The sequence below is a fragment of the Eucyclogobius newberryi genome, unplaced genomic scaffold (genome assembly GCF_026437365.1).
Source record: "Eucyclogobius newberryi isolate DKJ021-1_F unplaced genomic scaffold, fEucNew1.0.hap1 SCAF_17, whole genome shotgun sequence".
Taxonomy (NCBI): domain Eukaryota; kingdom Metazoa; phylum Chordata; class Actinopteri; order Gobiiformes; family Gobiidae; genus Eucyclogobius; species Eucyclogobius newberryi.
Genome location: NW_027315801.1, coordinates 11,742,730 through 11,761,816, shown reverse-complemented (window position 1 = coordinate 11,761,816; position 19,087 = coordinate 11,742,730). Strand labels below are relative to the sequence as shown.

General features: G+C 41.4%; 1 protein-coding gene across 5 annotated transcripts in view; it reads right to left on the bottom strand.

Moving 5' to 3' along the window:
* LOC140362882 (ankyrin repeat and SAM domain-containing protein 1A-like) overlaps positions 1–19,087 on the bottom strand; it is a 70,167-nt gene that overhangs the window by 2,407 nt on the left and 48,673 nt on the right. For 2 of the 5 annotated variants that reach the window (XM_072449149.1, XM_072449153.1), the window contains 12 exons: positions 16,134–16,203; positions 13,984–14,093; positions 7,517–7,615; positions 6,174–6,320; positions 5,579–5,686; positions 4,457–4,612; positions 4,248–4,385; positions 4,098–4,169; positions 3,604–3,690; positions 3,356–3,493; positions 2,391–2,573; positions 1,431–1,541 (listed from right to left, as the gene is read on the bottom strand). In XM_072449149.1, coding sequence (XP_072305250.1) covers positions 1,431–1,541; positions 2,391–2,573; positions 3,356–3,493; positions 3,604–3,690; positions 4,098–4,169; positions 4,248–4,385; positions 4,457–4,612; positions 5,579–5,686; positions 6,174–6,320; positions 7,517–7,615; positions 13,984–14,093; positions 16,134–16,203 — 1,419 coding nt within the window. Of the gene's footprint in view, positions 1–1,430; positions 1,542–2,390; positions 2,574–3,355; positions 3,494–3,603; positions 3,691–4,097; positions 4,170–4,247; positions 4,386–4,456; positions 4,613–5,578; positions 5,687–6,173; positions 6,321–7,516; positions 7,616–13,983; positions 14,314–16,133; positions 16,204–17,021; positions 17,076–19,087 lie in introns of those variants that run through there. The other 3 variants (XM_072449148.1, XM_072449150.1, XM_072449151.1) reach the window with 3 other exon arrangements.

Genomic DNA, 19,087 nt, shown 5'->3' with positions numbered 1-19,087 from the left:
ACTGACTAACTGCACTTACAGGTAGGAGGATGTCAAGATTATTAGGTTAATTGATAATCGTGATTTTTCATGTCACATTATAACTGTAAAAAACAAAAAACATATATAAATGTGACAATTTTAGAAGCTGTATAATTTAAAGCCCAAAAATAGAGAGAGAAGAACTTTTTATATGGCTGTTTTAGTCACATTTAACTTTATTTTGTCGTTGGTCACAAATTTAAGGAATAGTAACACAGGAATTCATTTGAAAGATACACATAGAAGTACTAGTAAAAGGGAGATTAAACATATGATTCACTACAAAAACTCCAGCTACCTCACTCCACACCCTCTCCTTTCTACTATTGTCCACATAACACTTTTATAATCGTATTAAAATTATTTGTCAACTGGTAAAAAATGTCGACTAAGACACAATCGACAAAATGCAAAAGAGAAAAAACGACTAAAATACTACGGTCCTATTTTTGTATTGGTCACCTCTCCACAGATCTGACCTGTTACTTGGTCTGGTGGTGTCAGCTGCTTGTCTCTCTTTTAATGCTATACTGTGGAACATTCTAGCCAAAGCAATAACTGCTCCACGGAGGCAAGCAAAGTTATATAGTGCACCTGAAAATGATTTGCATTTCACACAATAAAGCAAATACACATGCATTTTCTTTTCTACAAAACATTTTTGCTTCCCCGGAACAAAATAACTTCTTGTGATTAACTGAAATTTAGAAAATAAAAAAGGTAAGAAGAAGCCAATAGTAGAACAGTTACCTAAAAATCAATGTTCTGTCTTTACAAAAATGCACCAGTGAATTATGTTTTTATGGTATTACTTCAAACGGACAGAAGAGGGCGTAGATGTTCAGAAAAATAAGACATTACATTTAGCACAAGAGACACAGACAGAAAGACACACCAGTGAAAGACGAGTTGGTAGTTAGGACAGGAGTTTGTGAGTTTGTCTCATTTCTGATAACTCGTCTTACACATTAGTTAATTAGAATCAAATACAGTTTAGTCAAAATTATCCAAAAACTATCAAAGACTATGACCACTTTACAAACTATGAGAGTTCATCTTCTCTTACATGTTTTTCATCTCATTTTGTATAATTATAACTAACTTATGGTGGGGTTCTAATCAATATCTAACTTCTATCGCCATGGAGACTAGCAGGAGACGACAACGGGTGACGTTACGATCTGTGCAGCTCACAGTAAGAACGCATGCTGATCAAGGTCATGGAAAAAGATTCAAATGTAATCATCTGGACATTATCATCTGTTTAGCAATAAAATATCAGTGAATGCAATAAGAGGCGGCGGACGCTACACCAGTGAACTCTCCTCTCTGCGCCACAGCTTTAAGAAATGAGAAGAGAGGTCTTTGAGGAGGCAAGTGATCAGAAATGTGATAAGTGGAAGCAGCACCTGAGCTGCAGAAGTGGCAGAAGTGTCAGAAGGGAGCAGCGGCAGAGCTGAAGGACGGTGGGAGGAGCAGGTGTAACAGTAACAGCAGCGACTGTCGAGAGGAGGAGAGTCCTGAGGGAGACAGAGCACCACGAGTGAGACGAGGGAGCGACCGGAGGAGGAGCAGAACAAACACAAGGCACCGACGGACGAAGACGAGCAGAGAGACACGTGTAATGTGAGCGGTGGGACAAGTGCGGCGGAAAGAAGTGAGGAGAATGTCGAAAAGGTGAGGAGAGAAAGTGATGTTCACACAGTACGACCAGCACATTTAGAAAAGGTGGGTTTTGTCCAGATTGCATGTCAAAGAAAAATGAATAAATAATACACAAAAAAATACAACATACATTTCTTTTTCACTCTTTCTAGTATAAATGGTAGAAGTATCATTGTCGTGTATAGAAAATTCAGAAGTAGGAAATGATGAAATAAACACTGAAATGTAGATGATCTTGTGCTTTTATTTAATTTCCACTAGCTCTTCTAACTACTGATTGTTGTTTTTTACTGTAAAAAGTCTGTTTTCTTTGTAATGTCTCAGAAGTGTTGTCATGTAATGTGTCTATTGTTGTCTGTATTGAATGTTTAATGTTTTTACCTCCTTTAGGACAACGGGCTCAATTTTGCCGTTTTTATTCATGTTGAAGCTGCAACTAATAAGCCCTGTTCTAATTCAAATAAATATAACACAAAATAAATACATTTGCTGGTCTGCCCTTCTGCGCTGATGCAAATTAAACTTAAAGAGCTTATAGACTTATAGATTATTCTGCTTCATATATTCATGGGCTTCAGCTTCCTATTATCAGAACATTTTGAGGACTTCTCAGCATTCAGCGCATGGCATATTTTGTCTTGCCTATTTCTATGGCAACGATCCACATTTTGTATCCTTCTGAAAGGCGTGGATACTGGACTTACTGCAGATCTGCGCACGCTGCCTCTGGGCTTTGGCACCGGTCGGGTGGACTTGGTTTCCACGATCTCGGCGGTGGAGGCCAGAGGGATGTGTTGGTGCTGTCTGGTCCTTTGCGCCTGCAGAGCGAGCTGATAGGCCACTTCGAACGCCTGGCCCAGTGTGAGGATAATCTCATAGGTCAGGTTCTGGAGCACACGGAGGAGAAGGGTCAGAGGCACCGAAATGACCGCAGCAAAGACTGTTGGTTTGTATCTTTTGTGACTAAATTTAGTTAGTTTTTAGGATCGGATATTGTTATCAGTTCATAACACTTTGCAGGATTGGGTTTCTAATTGCATATCGGTTTAGTTAATATTCTAGTTGGGCATATACATTGATGTAAAAACACAATTAATGGACTTTGTAGGTCCAGAACATCTGATAATGTTTATAACATAGTTACAAACAGTTTGTTACAGTTTTATGGTAATAAGTGCTATTTTCTGTCACTCTGAAACCCCCTTTTAACCAAATAAAAGCATGTTTTCTTTTATGTTAAATGTTTTTTATTGCACTAAAAATGTATAAACACCTGTGTCCATATTCCTTTAGCTATCTCCATGAAGAATGCTCTAAAATATGGTTTTAACTTTCTATTTCCATGGAATCTGCTACCAATCTTTCCACCTCCAGAAAGTGACACGGTGTCACTTTCTGGAGCATTGAAAAGCATTGAAAAAGATGGATTCTGGATGGGTGAATCTCTAGTTGTCAGTAGTAATGCATTAATGATGTTTTTTGTTGTGATAATCATTCCCTCCTTTGGCTCATCCAAACTCCTTTAGACTAACCACAATAACACATATTTCACATAAACAGGTCTGTGAAGAGTCTCGCTCAAAGTGGAGGAATATCTACCAACGGCAGGTCCGCAGAAGTTTAACACAACATTCACAACTGCATTGTGAGACTTTATCAAACACCTTACCACATCCACAGTGCTGAACACGTGGCAGTAGTGGTGGTTGGTCTGCAGATCTTTTGTGATGTAGGCAAACGTGCACAGGTCCTCCGGGTCCTGCGCTGCGCACGAGATATTTCTAATCTCATGTTCAGCGATGATGTTCTAGAAGGAAAATACAGCTTTACAGCCTTTAACAATACACACAAATAAGAAATATGCAATAAAATGATCTATTTTTTTTTGCGGATATGACGAGAAACGGTCGTTCTTACCTTATTGGCCGCATCAATAAACTTGACTCCCTTGTATGTTATTGAGAGAACGATGATTGGCACTTTTCTTAGTTGCTCTGTTGACCTCTGGAGAGAGACACAACGCGGTCAGAACACCAAACTGGACAAGAACTGAACTTGTACAGACAGTCACAATAACAAAGTTGACGGTGCGATATATTGCTACAGAAAATATCATGATAAACGACGATGTTGAAACTACTTTATCCCAGAGAACACTTTTATAAATGAACAATACTGTTAAAAGACGTGAGCTGCAACAAATAATAAAACAAATTCAAAATATTTAGAAGTTGGTTATCTGATTTTACTCCAATAAAAAAATTAACAAAATATTCCCCACTAGTGCAATGCGTACACAAGCGAAATATTGAAAAATTATCGTTCCATTTTAATTCAGTGATGTAATAATGCAGTAATTATTGTGACAAGGCTGTTTTTAGTTGTAGAAAAAAGGGAAATATGCAACCGACCCTCATTTTGGCACATGCATCCTGGGTGGACTCCGTACCCCTTAGATCCTTGATAAGCATGGAACCCAAGTACTGCAAAGAATAGACATAAGAATAAAACATAAGGCATCTGCGGTACAGTTCATTAAAGCGACAGAGAAACAAACGTACACTGGCTTCATAGGCACAGGATTCAAAGATGAGTTTCTCAGGTTGATGATGCCAGTTCTGCACGGGAGCGTACGGCGCAGCTGAACTCGGCGGCCGAAGTGTCAAACGAGGCTCATGATACCGCTCGTCTGGCCTTTCCTGAAAAGAAACGTGTTTTAAACAACTTTTTTGTGGTAAACAGTAGAGAGAAGCAAGATTTAAATATCGACCTGCGTTTTTTGCCGATGTCTTTGGGGAAGTTCGAAGTCTGCGTCTGAACTTTTCTTTCTGTCTCCTGTCGGCAGCAGCGGGTCCATGGAGTGTCCACTGTACGAGTCCATTTGACTGCGCGGAGAAGACGACTGGGACCCTGGAAGGTCAAGGCACTGCAGGGGAGGGAAGGGTTAATACTTCTGTGTCAGAATCCTGTCGCAGCTTTTTTTTAAAGTTTTGGCCAGGGTACAACTTATACTTATACCCTGGGGCAACTTATATGTGTTTTTTTCTTCTCTATTAAGCATTTTTTGGCTAGTGCGACTTATACTCCAGTCCGACTTATAGTCCGGAAAATACGGTACTTGGTTGCTGGTTGCTAGGTAACAGTTAAGGAATTGCCTCTACCTATGACACACCTGCAGCTCATGTCCAACCAGGAAGTACAATAATAAATGTCACAAAAATTGTAAAACTGGGCAAAACTAGGCTTTTTTTTTCATTACAATCTTAACTGTAGAAATGTTCACTAAGGTTTAGGGCAGTGGTTCTTAACGTGGGTTCAATCGAACCCCAGGGGTTCAGTGAGTCAATCTCAGGGGTTCGGCGGAGGTCAAGACACACATCCGACTCATATGATTCGTGATGACATGCCCCTTTTGCCCTATCTGTGCTGCAGGGAATTTGGTGCGCTTAGTAGTCGACTTGTGACTGGCGTGATGGTACGTCCTGTGATTTCTTTCTTAATATAACTACTATAATATAATATCTTTGCGAGCAATCCTTTTCAAGGATGCTGGACATAAAAAAGAAGAAAAGGAACAGGCTTTGTTGCGAAAATGACATGAGAGTGGCACTTGAAGCCGCGCATTTCTGAACTGGTCTCTGAAGGGCAACAGCAGAAGTCACACTGATTTGCAGTAAATATTCATTATTATGTTGTTTTTTGCGTGAAAATCATGTTTTAATTATATACCTATGTTTTGAATCATATTTTATTTTTCCAATTAAGAAGGGTTCGGTGAATGCACTTATGAAACTGGTGGGGTTCAGTACCTCCACAAAGGTTAAGAATCACTGGTTTAGGGACATGTGTAGTCTAAGCTGTCAATATGCACTTAAAGATGAAACGTTCTTACCCTGATCTGAGAGAGTCGTGGAGGTTTTACGGGCGGCTCCTCGTATGGCCGTTCTGCTAAAGAGGCGATGATTCGTTTCCTATGGCCCAATAATGTGATCTTTAAAACCTGTAAAACACGCTTGGATGAGAACAATTGACAGGCTAAGTAAAAAAAACACAGAAAAACTCATGTTCCGCCATGTGTCAAAGCAATTAAGACTCACAGAACGGACTGACAAAAGAGCACCGACTTCTTTCAGATCAACAGGTGAAGCATTAAACAATGTTATTCGGAAGTGACAAACATTATTAAGTTCACTCTGAATGACACAGACATTTTAGTGAAGACATTTTCCCACATATGAATGACGCTTCAAATTAACAGCCATGATTGGTTCGACACTACACTGAAAAGAACCTTATTCTCGCTCAACTGAGAAAAACTATTGTGATAAAACTCTTAAAACCCCAAGAGACCCTTTTTAACTTCTGAGTTTGACTTCAGTCTTCAGGAAGTTGAAGCGAGACTGAAATCCAACGTTTTGGGAGCAGAATATGACCACAATGTCACCCCCCGATGCCTTTGATGGCGTTGTCGCTCCAGTGAGACTCACATTGACAATCTCCAGCTCCCACAGGTTTTTGACACAGTCTAAAGTGCGATATCCGCTGGACAGAAAGTTGGGCAAGTACTCCTGAAGGCCGAGGTTCTCCAGCCACGACGAGAGGGAGCAGCTGCCGTCACAACCAAACGCTTTCACCTGCACAAGACAAGCACTCAGTTACAATAAAGCAACAGAACGGGACACACAGCCCAAAGCAGTTGTGAATAAAAGTGTATTCGGAGTGTAGGAGTCGAGCAATCAGTCAAGTTCTTATATTGGAATTATGTGAATCACAGGAGAAAGGAGAAGGCTTGGAGTGTTAGTGAGATTTGGCAGGGAATTGTTGTTTAATGAGCCTTTCTAAAGATAAATACATTGTTTACTGGTCGTTTTCCGTATAAATATTTGTAATTGGGTGAACTCAGATACAGGGTCTGATCATACTTAAGGGTTTTGGGGTTCTGGGGACACAACCTAAGAGCAAAAGAAAGTAGCAATGATACAAGTAATGAGAAATAGTAATAATTGCACCATATGGTTAAACATAGATAAAGTTATGGCATAACAAGTCCAACATAAGCATCCCAAAGTCGCCCAAAGTTGTTCAAATTTGTCCATTTTCAGGTCAAGTCTGAAGGTCATTTTTTCCATGTCTGATGTCTGTTATAATGTCAGTCCAGTCCTTGATTGTCGGGGGCGTTTGTGTCATCCATTTCCTTGTGATGGCATTTTTTCCTGCTGTCAAAATTTATATTCCAAAGATGTCCATCTATTGTGTCCATGGCAGGAGTTCTGAGACCCAAGTACTTAGTTCTGAAATCTAATGGGATGGTAACGTCAAATACAGTCCATGTTGATTTCAGTCCAGTATTTTTGAGCAACAGGACAGTCCCAGAACACGTGATAGTGGTTTGCCTCCTGCTGCCACAGTTTCTCCAACAGTCAGCATTTCCCTGTGAGTAATGGGCACTTTGACATGGTGCAATGAGGTAACGTGACACATTTTCCCAACAGAATTCCCTCCAGACATGTGATTTTGACTTAAAAGTTAAAAGAGATTTAGCCATCTCAATGCGTTGTCCTCTTTTAATGTCCAGAGCATGTCTTTAGTCAACCCAGATTTGTTTTGGTCAACTACAGCTCTAGTGAATTAAAGATATAAGGGATTCTATATCATTAATTACTAAACATTTTTGAACAACTTTTGGACTCGGCCTTGGTATTTCAGGCTGAATTAGTTTAAATGAATGGTTGATGAACAGTGAAAACATATGTATAATTAAAGCAATTCAAGCCATTTCGAAATCTTTCACAAAGTTGTATTATTTTAGACGCCTACAGGGCAATAATACCTTTGGTAATGATCGCGCTGCGTGGAGGATTTTCTTGCGGTGGCTTGCGTCGGTGATTCCAATCTCCCTCAAGTCCTGGTCCTCCATGACATTGTTCCCCTGCAGAAACATCACAGTCTGTTAGGTGACTTCACATTTGCAAACGAACAAATCGAATTACGTTATGTTAAATCTACGGACGAAACAAAACCAATGCCGTCACACAGTTTGCATTGATTAGGAAGAACGCTACGATTGCAGAAAAAGGGTCAATTACTCCTGGCTGAAAGAGACCTTGAAACTCTTTCCAACCCAGCAAATGTAACGAGGGGGACGTGTCAATAACCACTCAACGGTCTTCAGTTTGTGGAGGAGGGGGAGGCGTCTGGGGAGGAGGCGGTCAACCCAGTCTTTGGTTACAAGAAGGATCGCCACGGAGACACTGTGGCAGGTCACGGATAATGGAGACGCGAGCGATAAATCAATGCAGGAGCCTGAGGAGTGGTCAGCAATACGAGCTGGTGGTCTGCGGCGCTAAAGCTGACGGAAGCTAGCAGCATCGCGAGAGGGAGGCGTCTCGGGAGTGTGAAGCTTTCAGTGCTACATGACGTTAGCTTAGTAACCGAATGAGTTTTATAGTTAGGATCTTTTCTTCTAAACTAGCACTATTAGCCGCATAGCCTGATGGACAAAGAGTACGGCCGCACAGTGCAAAAAAATAAAACTACATTAGCCCCAAATATTTATCCTGGTGTGGTTTTGACACATATTTATTTTCTCATTGTACATAATATTATAAATCACTTAAACTGCTATTTACATGCCATTTATTCTGTCCATATGCTGCACTGTACACAACCATGGTCATATCCACTTATTGTACATGAGTTTTTGTTGCTCTATTTATGTATTTATCTTGTCTTTATTGCATGTTTTTATTCACTATCTTATGAGAATTAGATTAGTTTGCCTTACCACCTAATTATTAGCTTTTTTCCAGTGCCATTTTCTCATTCTACCAGTACATTTTTCTTTAACTTTATTTTTGTGTGTGCTATTAATGGCTGTGTTGCATTTGGTTTACTCTCAGAAACGGTGCCGCTTGTTTCTACTGTAATTCTCTCTCCTGTAATGCTCTGTGTGAAAACGCGTGCATATGATGATGTTGACTAAAGGGAGAGTTATAGGGAGAGCCCGGCTAAACTTGAACACTAGTTCTGTGGAGGCGTGGTCAAATCTAAAGTGTGATCTGGCTCCAAGAAAATCGAAAACATTTGGCACATCACCCACCCCCTAGAATGTTTATCTGGCTCCTATAATAAAGTACTTCAGCGCCAGGAGCCAAATCTCAGCCTCAGGGACAAACTGACGCTTCAGGGCTAATGGTGCAAGGTAAAAATGATGCTTACTCGAGCATCCTATGTACTGTACACAGCTGGAGCATAGGCCTCTGGACTGAAGCCATCTGACATGCTTCATACAGGCAAATATAAAAAACAAATACTTCAATGACTGATTGGATTTTTAGTAGTACAGTTTAAATAAATTCACATTTATTTTGTGGGTTGGTGGTAAATATACAAAACTGCATGTAGACATTACACTCTGTTTGAAGTATGACAGAAATAAATGCAATTCAGGAAAAAACAAGACAATACTATCATCCTGCAAACAATATCGCAATAAACAGTGTAAACAGTCATAATGTTCTATGGAATTTTAAATGCTAAATGCAAGTAGTAGTAGCAGTAGTAGTAGCAGCAGCAGCAGCAGCAGCAGCAGCAGCAGCAGCAGCAGTAGCAGCAGCAGTAGCAGTAGCAGTAGCAGTAGCAGTAGCAGTAGCAGTAGCAGTAGTAGTAGCAGTAGTAGTAGCAGTAGTAGTAGTAGTAGTAGTAGTAGTAGTAGTAGTAGTAGTAGTAGTAGTAGTAGCAGCAGCAGCAGTAGCAGTAGTATTAGTCGCAGTAGCAGTAGCAGCAGTAGTAGCAATAGTAGTAGCAATAGCAGTAGCAATAGTACAATAGTAGTAGTAGTAGTAGTATTAGTCGCAGTAGCAGCAGTAGTAGCAATAGTAGTAGCAATAGCAGTAGCAATAGTACAATAGTAGCAGTAGCAGTAGTAGTAGTAGTAGCAGTAGTAGTAGCAGTAGTAGCAGCAGTAGTAGCAGCAGTAGTAGCAGCAGTAGTAGTAGTAGCAGTAGTAGTAGTCCACATGCCATGGCTTAATACCACCATAGCTTTTATGAAGAACCTTGACCATTCCCCTAGTATAAAATCAATATACGATTTAAAATACACAGTACATCTTCCCTTGGAGCGACGGGTGCTTCATGCAGATGACATGGCCTTCAAAACGGGGGCCAAACGGGGGCCAATCATCAACACTCAAAAGATCTCCAGACTATTACAGCCCGCTCTGATAAATATATCTCCATAAGCCTTGGAGAAACATGACAGGGACAAATCAGTGGGGAAAGTTGAGATTATCTGGCTTTACACAGAGCACCAAGACGTTCTGACACCCACATACATTATATACATTCAGTACAACTAGCGCCCTATAAAGTACTTGGTTTTGTGCCTAGCTTAGAGCAGCCCATCCATCTCCCATTCCTCTGTCGTCTTATTAAAATGCAGCGTCCTCTCTGCCCTATCCACGAGTCCCCGAGGTTTTAAGACGCTGAATCCAGGCCGCAGTCTGAGGGGAACAGATCATTGCTTTTAACTTTCTGAAAGACTTTTATCAGTACTTTGAAACAGACGCTGGTAGTACAGGCCTCAGGAGGGCTTCAAAGTAAACCGTGACAAAGGAAAAGTTGAATTCAGTCCAAAGCCATGTATTTATGTGATTATTGCCTTAAAAGAAATAAGAATAACAAAAAATATAGCCGCAAGCGGCAATGATCGGCCCTCGCCACGCCGCCGCCACGCCGCCGCCACGCCGCAAGAGGAGCCCCAATTGTCCTTTTATTACGCCTACTGCTGAATCTGTGACGCTGTCACATCTTCTCCCCTTTGTTTTACCATCAAAAAGCTATTTTATTTTGAATTCTTGGCAAAATGTGCGGCTTTGCCGCACAGACACCGTGACTCTTTGAATGAAAATGTGGATAACTTTTGATGGTCTTGAAGATGAGTCTCACCAAATTTCAGGTTAATAGGGCTGACGCCCTGGGAGGAGTTTGTGAAAGTCTAAAGTGTAAACATGAAAGGTTTCGGTCATCGTTACGGCAACGCCATAACAATTATGACATGAGTCATTGACTTTTTTGATGGGGATGCTAAAATTGAGTTGTGTGTCAAATTTCATATAATTTCGCAAAACTAAACATTTAACCTCCATATAAAATCTGTAGGGGGCGCTGTGGCGCCAAATGAATTTATTTCACTTCAAGTAGGTTTAGGGCAAAGAGTTTAACAACTGATTCTAATTTGACGCAATTCGGACTTTATCTGCGCAAACGGCAGAAATTTTAAATATGGGAGATTTCTGAAATTCTAGCTACAGTTTGCGGCTTCGCCGCTCAGAGACCGTGAGAGGTATCAATGTAATTTGGATAACTTTTGATGTCCCACTCCTCAGTAGCATTTTCACCAAATTTCAGCTTTTTAGGGCCAACGCCCTGGGAGGAGTTCGTAAAAGTACGACGTTTGGAAAAACTCCGAAGTCATGTTTAGCCATTTTTGAAGCAATATGGCCGACATTTGGTTGGGCGGACGGCATTGCCGTAATAATATTTTTTACTTCTCTTGTCACCATCTACCTCTGCGCCAAATTTCATGATTCTACGATCAGATTTTTTTTGGGTCATTTCCCATCTCTCAATGCATTTTTGGTACATTTGGTGGCGCTGACGCGCCAATTTTTTTTATTTTAGAAAAGGGAAATAGCCAGAATGTAGAGAGGCACGATTTTTAGAGGTGTGCAAATTTTTGTGACTTTTCGTCAATGTTCACTGGGTGAAAAATAGGGGGGTTGGTCCCGAGAAGAAGAAAGAAAGAAAGAAAGAAAGAAAGAAAGAAAGAAAGAATAATATTCCGATGCGAAAACAATGTTTCCCATTTTTCAAATATCATAAACTATACATTTTCGGAAAGCGCTCGCGCTTTCCTACCTCATGGTGTGGGTCCCTGGTCACTGACGGGTACTTTCGATAATTTTGAGTGGGCTCCGCCCACTTTGTGTTTTTGGCCCTCTATACATGCTTATATGCACGGAACATGCAAGAGATGGGGAACGTATTCGTGAGCTACTTAGCGCAAATGAGTGCTTTATATGGGGATGTAAAGTGCTCGTTTAGTGCGAACTTTTGCACGGGCTTCGCCCGTTTACAACGGTAATGTTCCATTTTCCTACAACTAATTAGTATGCACGGGGCGTGCATGAGTGGAGGAGTGCGTTAGTGAGTGTTTGGAAGTGGGCGAGCGCTTCGCGCTCGATTTCGTGCGCACTACGTGCGCACTTTCGCAGCCGTGCTTCGCACGGCCTTACGAGATTAATAGGCCTCTCGCCAGCTTGTGGCGCTCGGGCCTAATAAACAGCATTTGTACGGGTCTAAACCAGGTCTAAAAAAAGGACTGTGCTATTCCATTAGTAGTTCTGAATAAGGATGAAAAACAAAATATGAATAAAATGAACTCTAAAAAATAAGGTACACTATGTAACTTCCATCATCTGCTCGTCTGGAGGTGTTACTTACAGGTCAGATCTGCGGAGAGGCGAGCTCATTCACAGTAAGAACGCATGCTTTTTGTGGTATTCTTCAGCAATAAAAACAACTGTAATTGAATAAACACAAGCTAGAGCAATTCATGTTGAACAATTCAGGCAATGCAATGACCCTCCACCAAAAAGTGACATAGTACTACTTTAAGCAAACATTAGAACCGCAGAGGACCCCCGAGGACCATCAGAAAGAGCTTGCATGCCACAGTTTGAGAACCACTGCTTTACACTACGTCATGGCAACAGCAGCCAAAGTAAACAAACACACTAACACAGGCTCGCACAGAAGTTGCGTGTCACTACATGTGATTGGTAAACAGTCCTCTTCACTCGTCAGTATAAATCATCTGCTCCAACACTGTCACTATTGATCTGACGGTGGCGCTGCAGGCGACACATCACAGCAGTTTGTTCGCCCGAGTAAACACGCTTTAATTAGTCGCTGCGCTAAGAGCTGGCCACTGCCCATACGGTCAACTGGCACGAGTTCAGACGAGGGACTGGCACTGTTTAGAACGCTTTACGTTTTAGACATAGACAGCTTTTTATTTTGTGTTGCTGGGTGATTTGGCAAGAAAAGAAAAATCAACAAAACAGTGAGGTCTAAGTAAGTAAGTCATTTATATTCCTTACGTATTTTGTCATTCGATTTTACTTGTCTTGATTGATTCAGTCTGCCAATGTGGTAATTGTGGGAGGATTGCACCCACAATGGTCTTGTTTAGAGGCAAGTGCTTCACTGATCACCACCGTTGAATCCAAATGTATTAAAAACATCCTCCTGACATGTCCTGAAGGACGGGCCAAACGCAAAAAAACAATTCCCCAGTGAAAATCAATAAACCTAACCTTAAATGTTACTGTGTTTTACTACAATGTGAATAGTTAATAGGGGCTAATTGACTTAAAAAGTACAATTATAGAGTTAAAGACCATCCTTTTAAAAGACTACCATCATGAAAGTTACAATGTAGTCGCAAAACTGTTTGAAAATGAAGAGAACATTTGCTTTGCAAAAGATGAACCAGAGAGTGAAAGACAGTAGAAGATTAAGCCTCGAGATCGACTTCAATGGTTTGAGAGCAGAGAGAGAGAGAGAGAGTTATATAAAGTGGATTAAAAACTTTTTCCAGGTATTATTCAGGCTCCTATCAGTCCTGTACGGCCGCCTCAGCCCATGTAGAATGAGTCCGGGTGATACAAGCACAGGATTATTTCTGGCTTTGACATAGTATCCAACACTTTTGTTCCGTTGAGCACTGTGGGAAGATTATGAACATGTTTGCAATTTTGAGAGCGAGGATGACTTTTAAAACTACACTCGAGTTTGCAGAGATGCTTTAGTCTTTTGAAAGTCCTTTACAAGGAGGAGTTACTGTATATGACCGAAAGAAATGCAAACTTGAGTCTGTGACAGCTGCTTCATCTGAAATGTGCAGCCCTCCAGCTGGGGCTGTTCTCTCCCTTTAAACCTGATCTCTGCTGATCTGCAGCAGTGAGTGAGCTGCAGACAGCTCTGTAATAACATCTCACTGCTCACTGAGATGCTCCTCAGTATCAGATGTGCTCAGGACACTGCTCTAATGTAATGACTAAATGGAGACATGCAGTCTGCGACTGGAGCATAATCATGTCAAAGCATGTATTGTTATATATCTGGCAACATTTAAACTTTTTAAACATTCAAGATTAGCTATTCTAAACATGCTGACATGGATGACAATGTATACTTATATAAACAGAAGATAAAGAAGAAGAAGACTTACCATGTAATGCAGGTCATCAAAGCCGTTGAGCAGCAGTTTGCTCTCGTACTGGGGCAGACCCACGTGCTCCAGCCAGTCGCCCACAGGCTGCTCCAGGAGGCGGCCTGCACCTGCCGACAGGGGGAAGCGCTTGAGCAGAGAGAAGCCTTTGAGGCGATAACAGCGGCACTCGGACGGTGAGATGTGGCATTGCCACATCATTCTCGGCCAACACAGCCGAGCACAACAGAGCGGCAGGGCAGACAGCGTGACAGAGAGGGGCAGCACCCGCGGGACAGCGGGGGCTGCACAAAGTCACCCACGAGTCCAAACTCAAACAGAAGAGAATACACACTATCTCCAGCTAACACACCATATTCTGTTTAAAACAACTTTAAACTTTACAAAACATGAAGTCCAAGTCAACACTGACACAAACACAGGACTGATGTCTCAAGCACCACTCCAAAATACTGAAGATTTAACTAGAGTGGTTATTAATCGACAACTTGCTGAAAATGACGGTATCACAAGTATGCAAGTCACTGCAGTACACGTTTAAGAATGTCATGTTTCAAAATAATATAGTTTGTAGATTATTTCTCCATCAATTTCCAAGTCTTCAACTTTCCCGTTGAGAAGAATAATCCATGCGTGTCTCCAATCAGGTATGAGAGTTTAAGAAGTAATTAGTCCCCAAAACAGACTCTCCTGGAGCAGCATTCCTCAGTTCATCCCAGGTCCTCCCAGTTTAGCTCCAGAAGCCACTCCTTCAGGAAAACACAGGCTCACCGCAGCAGGGATGGATGCAGTAGTGCCCTTCTATTGTCCTGACTGCTCATAATTCTGCTGCCTGCAACCCCCTCTCCTCTCTCTCCTCCCCCTCTCACTACTTTCTCTCTCCCTTCTCCTCCCTCTCCTCTCCCTCTCCTCTCCCTCCCTCTCCCTCCCTCTCGCTTCCTATAGCACTGCAGGTGGTTGCTGCTCCTCCGGCTTTACGTCACACATTAGTGGCAGGCGTTTGTAAAAGGCGTTCAAACTTCATCATCAATGTGGAATCTCACGTTCACATTGAATCTACAACAAATCCTGACGTGTGCTCGGCCGGTACAACAGCTAAAAACTGCAGTGGTCCCAGTTCTCCTCAAGCTACAAAGCCAGACGAGCTCACCCGCAGACAAACATTGTAGTAAATATTTAAGGAGGTAATATTTATGGAGTTTGCTCCATTGCAGAATATAACAACCGGAGGACATGAACAAAACACCACAATGTCTACAGCATTGCTTCAATAAATGTACACGCTGTCAAAGCAAAGGAGATACTAAAAGTGACGGGAAAATCAAGAGCTATGGAGTCATTACTCAGCTTGAACAGCCCGAATCGATCAAATCTGCCCAATAACAGTCAATAACATCCAAATGTCCTCAGTTATACTTATTCACAATATTAAACGATATTAACAGTGGCTAACACAGACTAATTCATACTACCACAGACACTGGACATGAAAAATCCATCCCTAATTACAATTTATTAATAAACTATTGTGTTTAAAGGGGCTTGTTTTCATGTAATTAAGTACAGTAATGTTAGTTCTGCCCTTGTACAGATATGCTGTAAAAACATCTTCTATTACGACAGACGTGCGCCCTCTGCATCTAATTATCGAGTGTTTTATTCCCCGCCATCAGGGAGCGCGCCGTTAGCATGCTAATGTTTGTTACCTTTACCGTGAAGGGAAATTCTGCTGTGGCGCTGAAAGTTGATGAAAGCGCTTGTAAACTCATTGCGGTGAATAATTACGGCGCTCGGAATGCATTACGTGAGCTAATAATACATTTGAACGGCTGCAATTGGTTTAAAGTCAACTGTTTTGCACAACTTTGATATTCTTTAACATGAGTAAATAGAAAAAAATATATAAGAATAAAGTTAGCGAAAGTAATATCAGATTCATATGATATTTGAACATTTAAAGTACAGCGTTTTATTCTTAATGAGACCCAATGAAGATGGAATATTACATTTTAAAGACAGTTATAAAGACAGTTATATCATCAAATTAACTGGAGCAATGACATGTTAAATTTGATCAAACATTCAGCTCTTTAATGTCTACACAATAGTACTTTGTAGAAAAATCCTGATTGTACTGTGTTGTACTGTACCTGGGGTAGCGTACTGCTGATCACGGGAAAAATCAATGCCTGCACCAATCAGTGTCATGATCTTCTCGATCTGTGGGGAAAGACAGAGGCGGGTTTAGGGTGTTTAGGGTGCAGGGACGGGCACTAAAATGTCCTGGGATAACCTCCACCACTCACAAGAAAATGCCCCGAAACCTGAAGAATCCACAAATGGTTTCTCAAGCTTACAAAAGACAAGTCATGCCAGAGAAATATTACACGGTTTTGTTTTTTTTAAACCAATGTCAGCAATAGAATAAGCAACCTATTGAAATTATGCCCCGAAAGCAGATAATACAACAAAGTACCTCAGTTTAAGGCTCTCAATGCCAACCCAAGTTATTAGAAAAATGAAAAAGCAATAGATGACATTTGATCTATTTACAGATATTACCATGCTTTGTCCATCCATTCCCAGCCTTTTATTTGCCCAAATGTTTGCATGCAGTGATCATTTTATTGTATTTTGAGCTTCTATTAAAACACTTTTTCCAATTTTATACATGTCAAGTCTTTTTTTATGCAGTGACATTACGACCGCAGGGATTTACATAATGTGATTGACAGTGGAGGTGTTGCACTTGTCAGCTACTGTCAATAAAAGACTTTGGCAGCTTCATTTTGCAAAGTTTGCAGAATACACCATTGAATCATGGGAATGAAAGTTACACAGTGCAACGTTTAACATTCTATAAGGCAATGTTTTGAATGACAGAAACACAGCTGTCAGAATCCTTAAAATGAAATGGAGAAATGAATAATCGTTGTCTCGATTATGCCATTTCAAAAGGTTAACTCCCACCGACCAAAATGCCCCAAAAGGGAGACGCGTTAATCCCCAAAAGATCCAGGAGAATATGGCGGTCTTACACTGTCAACAGAATCAGGAGTCCCTGGTTGTGTGGTGAGTGATGTGGTCGTTGTCTGCAAAGATGTGCAGACACAGTCAACATTATGTAATACACAAAACACCTCTCTCGTTAAGGTTTATAAGACCCTCGGTAATGACTATCATCAAATCTAACGCTATGAGTACGAGTAAACTGCATCATCTGCCTTGTAAGTGGGACAATAATTAACAGACAAAATACAATCAGGGCTTATTCTTAATCAATTGTCTGCAACTCTTCACAAAACATACAGTTTAGCAGCACATTCTCGCTCAAAAACAGTGGCTTCCTTCATCTAATGCGATATCTCCTCTTCTCTCGAACAAGAAACATCACGTCCTCTTTCAAATAGTCCAGAAATCTCCTCAAAAAGGCTCCGACCTGAGCGATAGATTCACATTTGTACAAACCTCAATATGAGAGAATTTCCCCAATAATTCTGAATGTAGTAACTCTATTTTAAAACTTACAGTATCAGCTCCATGAGATCAATCACATTCTGCAGTAGTATAATATATGCCTAAAAACATCAATAAACCAAGCCTTTTGCAGCTATTTGAACATAGATCTTGCTCAGTTTTGTTTTTTCCTTCTATGCTTCCCCGCTGCTGAATCCCTCATCCATGCCTTCATCTCCTCCCGCCTCGACTACTGCAACTCCCTCCTCACTGGCATCTCCTCCCATTCCCTCCATAGACTCCAAATGGTCCAAAACTCCGCTGCCCGCCTCCTCACCCACACCCGGTCCCGTGATCACATCACTCCGTTCTCCGCTCTCTCCACTGGCTCCCAATCAAGCAGCGCATAAACTTTAAAATACTCCTCCTCACCTTCAAAGCTCTTCACCACCTTGCCCCCCCCTACCTGTCTGACCTCCTCATCCCCCACCGCCCCTCCCGAGCTCTCCGATCCTCCTCCTCTCTCACCCTGACTGCACCAACATCCCGACTCAAAACTTTTGGCGACAGAGCATTCTCCCGAACAGCACCCCGACTCTGGAACTCCCTCCCCCGACCTGTCCGCCACTCTCCCTCACTCACAACATTCAAATCCCGCCTCAAAACATACCTCTTCACCCAAGCCTATGACCTCCCCTACCCCTAGCCTCCTCTACCCCATTGCCTACTCTTCTACCCCCTGTTACATCCCCATCTTTTTCTCTCTACTTCTTCTGTCTTGTTCATTTTATCTGTATATTACTGTGTATTGTACGTGTTGTCCCCCCCTGTCTGTGAATACCCCCCCCCCTTTTTTACTATGTTCAGCGTCTTTGGGTCACTGAAAAGCGCTATATAAATAAAAGTTATTATTATTATTATGATAAGATGATGTAATTACCTAAAATCAATAATGCTGTTATTGATTTTAGGTAATGAAACTCTTGAAGAAACAACAGAACTATTCTACATAAGAAGACTGTCGACGGAAAACAGAGACTATTATGTTATGTCGAGCATGGTGACAATTTACGGACAAACACTTATCGTGAATATATCATTAAATTCTTTTATATAGAATGAGGCGCCAATGAGATTAAAAGCAGCGTCTGTAATTTGTAAAACCGCTCGTAAAATGTATTCTTATCACAAAGGCCCAAAACATAGCCCGACAGTTCGGTTCCCTTAAGGTAAAATGCAGCAGAAGTACACGGTTCTGCGGTGTACGCAACGAGGATTATAAAGACGTGGAAAAAGTGGAGTTGTTTTTGTGCTGGAGGAGAAAGAGCGGACACAGACGGCGCTGCGATGGAGAGCGGTCTTTTGTGTGGCTCGTACAAAAGAAAGGGCCAAGAGTCACTGAGGAGGAGTCGCAAGGTCAACAGCCGGAGAACAGGCAACGGCCAGAGATGGATCTATATTTAGTTTGATTAAAAAAAAACAGCATGCGGTTATATTGACTTAAAAACAGAAGACCTCCAGGTGTCTAGCTTCGACATAACACATCTAAAACCAAGCGCAGATGACCACGTTGTAAACTTGTAAGCAGGATTATTGTTTAGTGAGAGTAAAGCTAAAAAAAGAACAACTTCGGACACTTCACTTATAT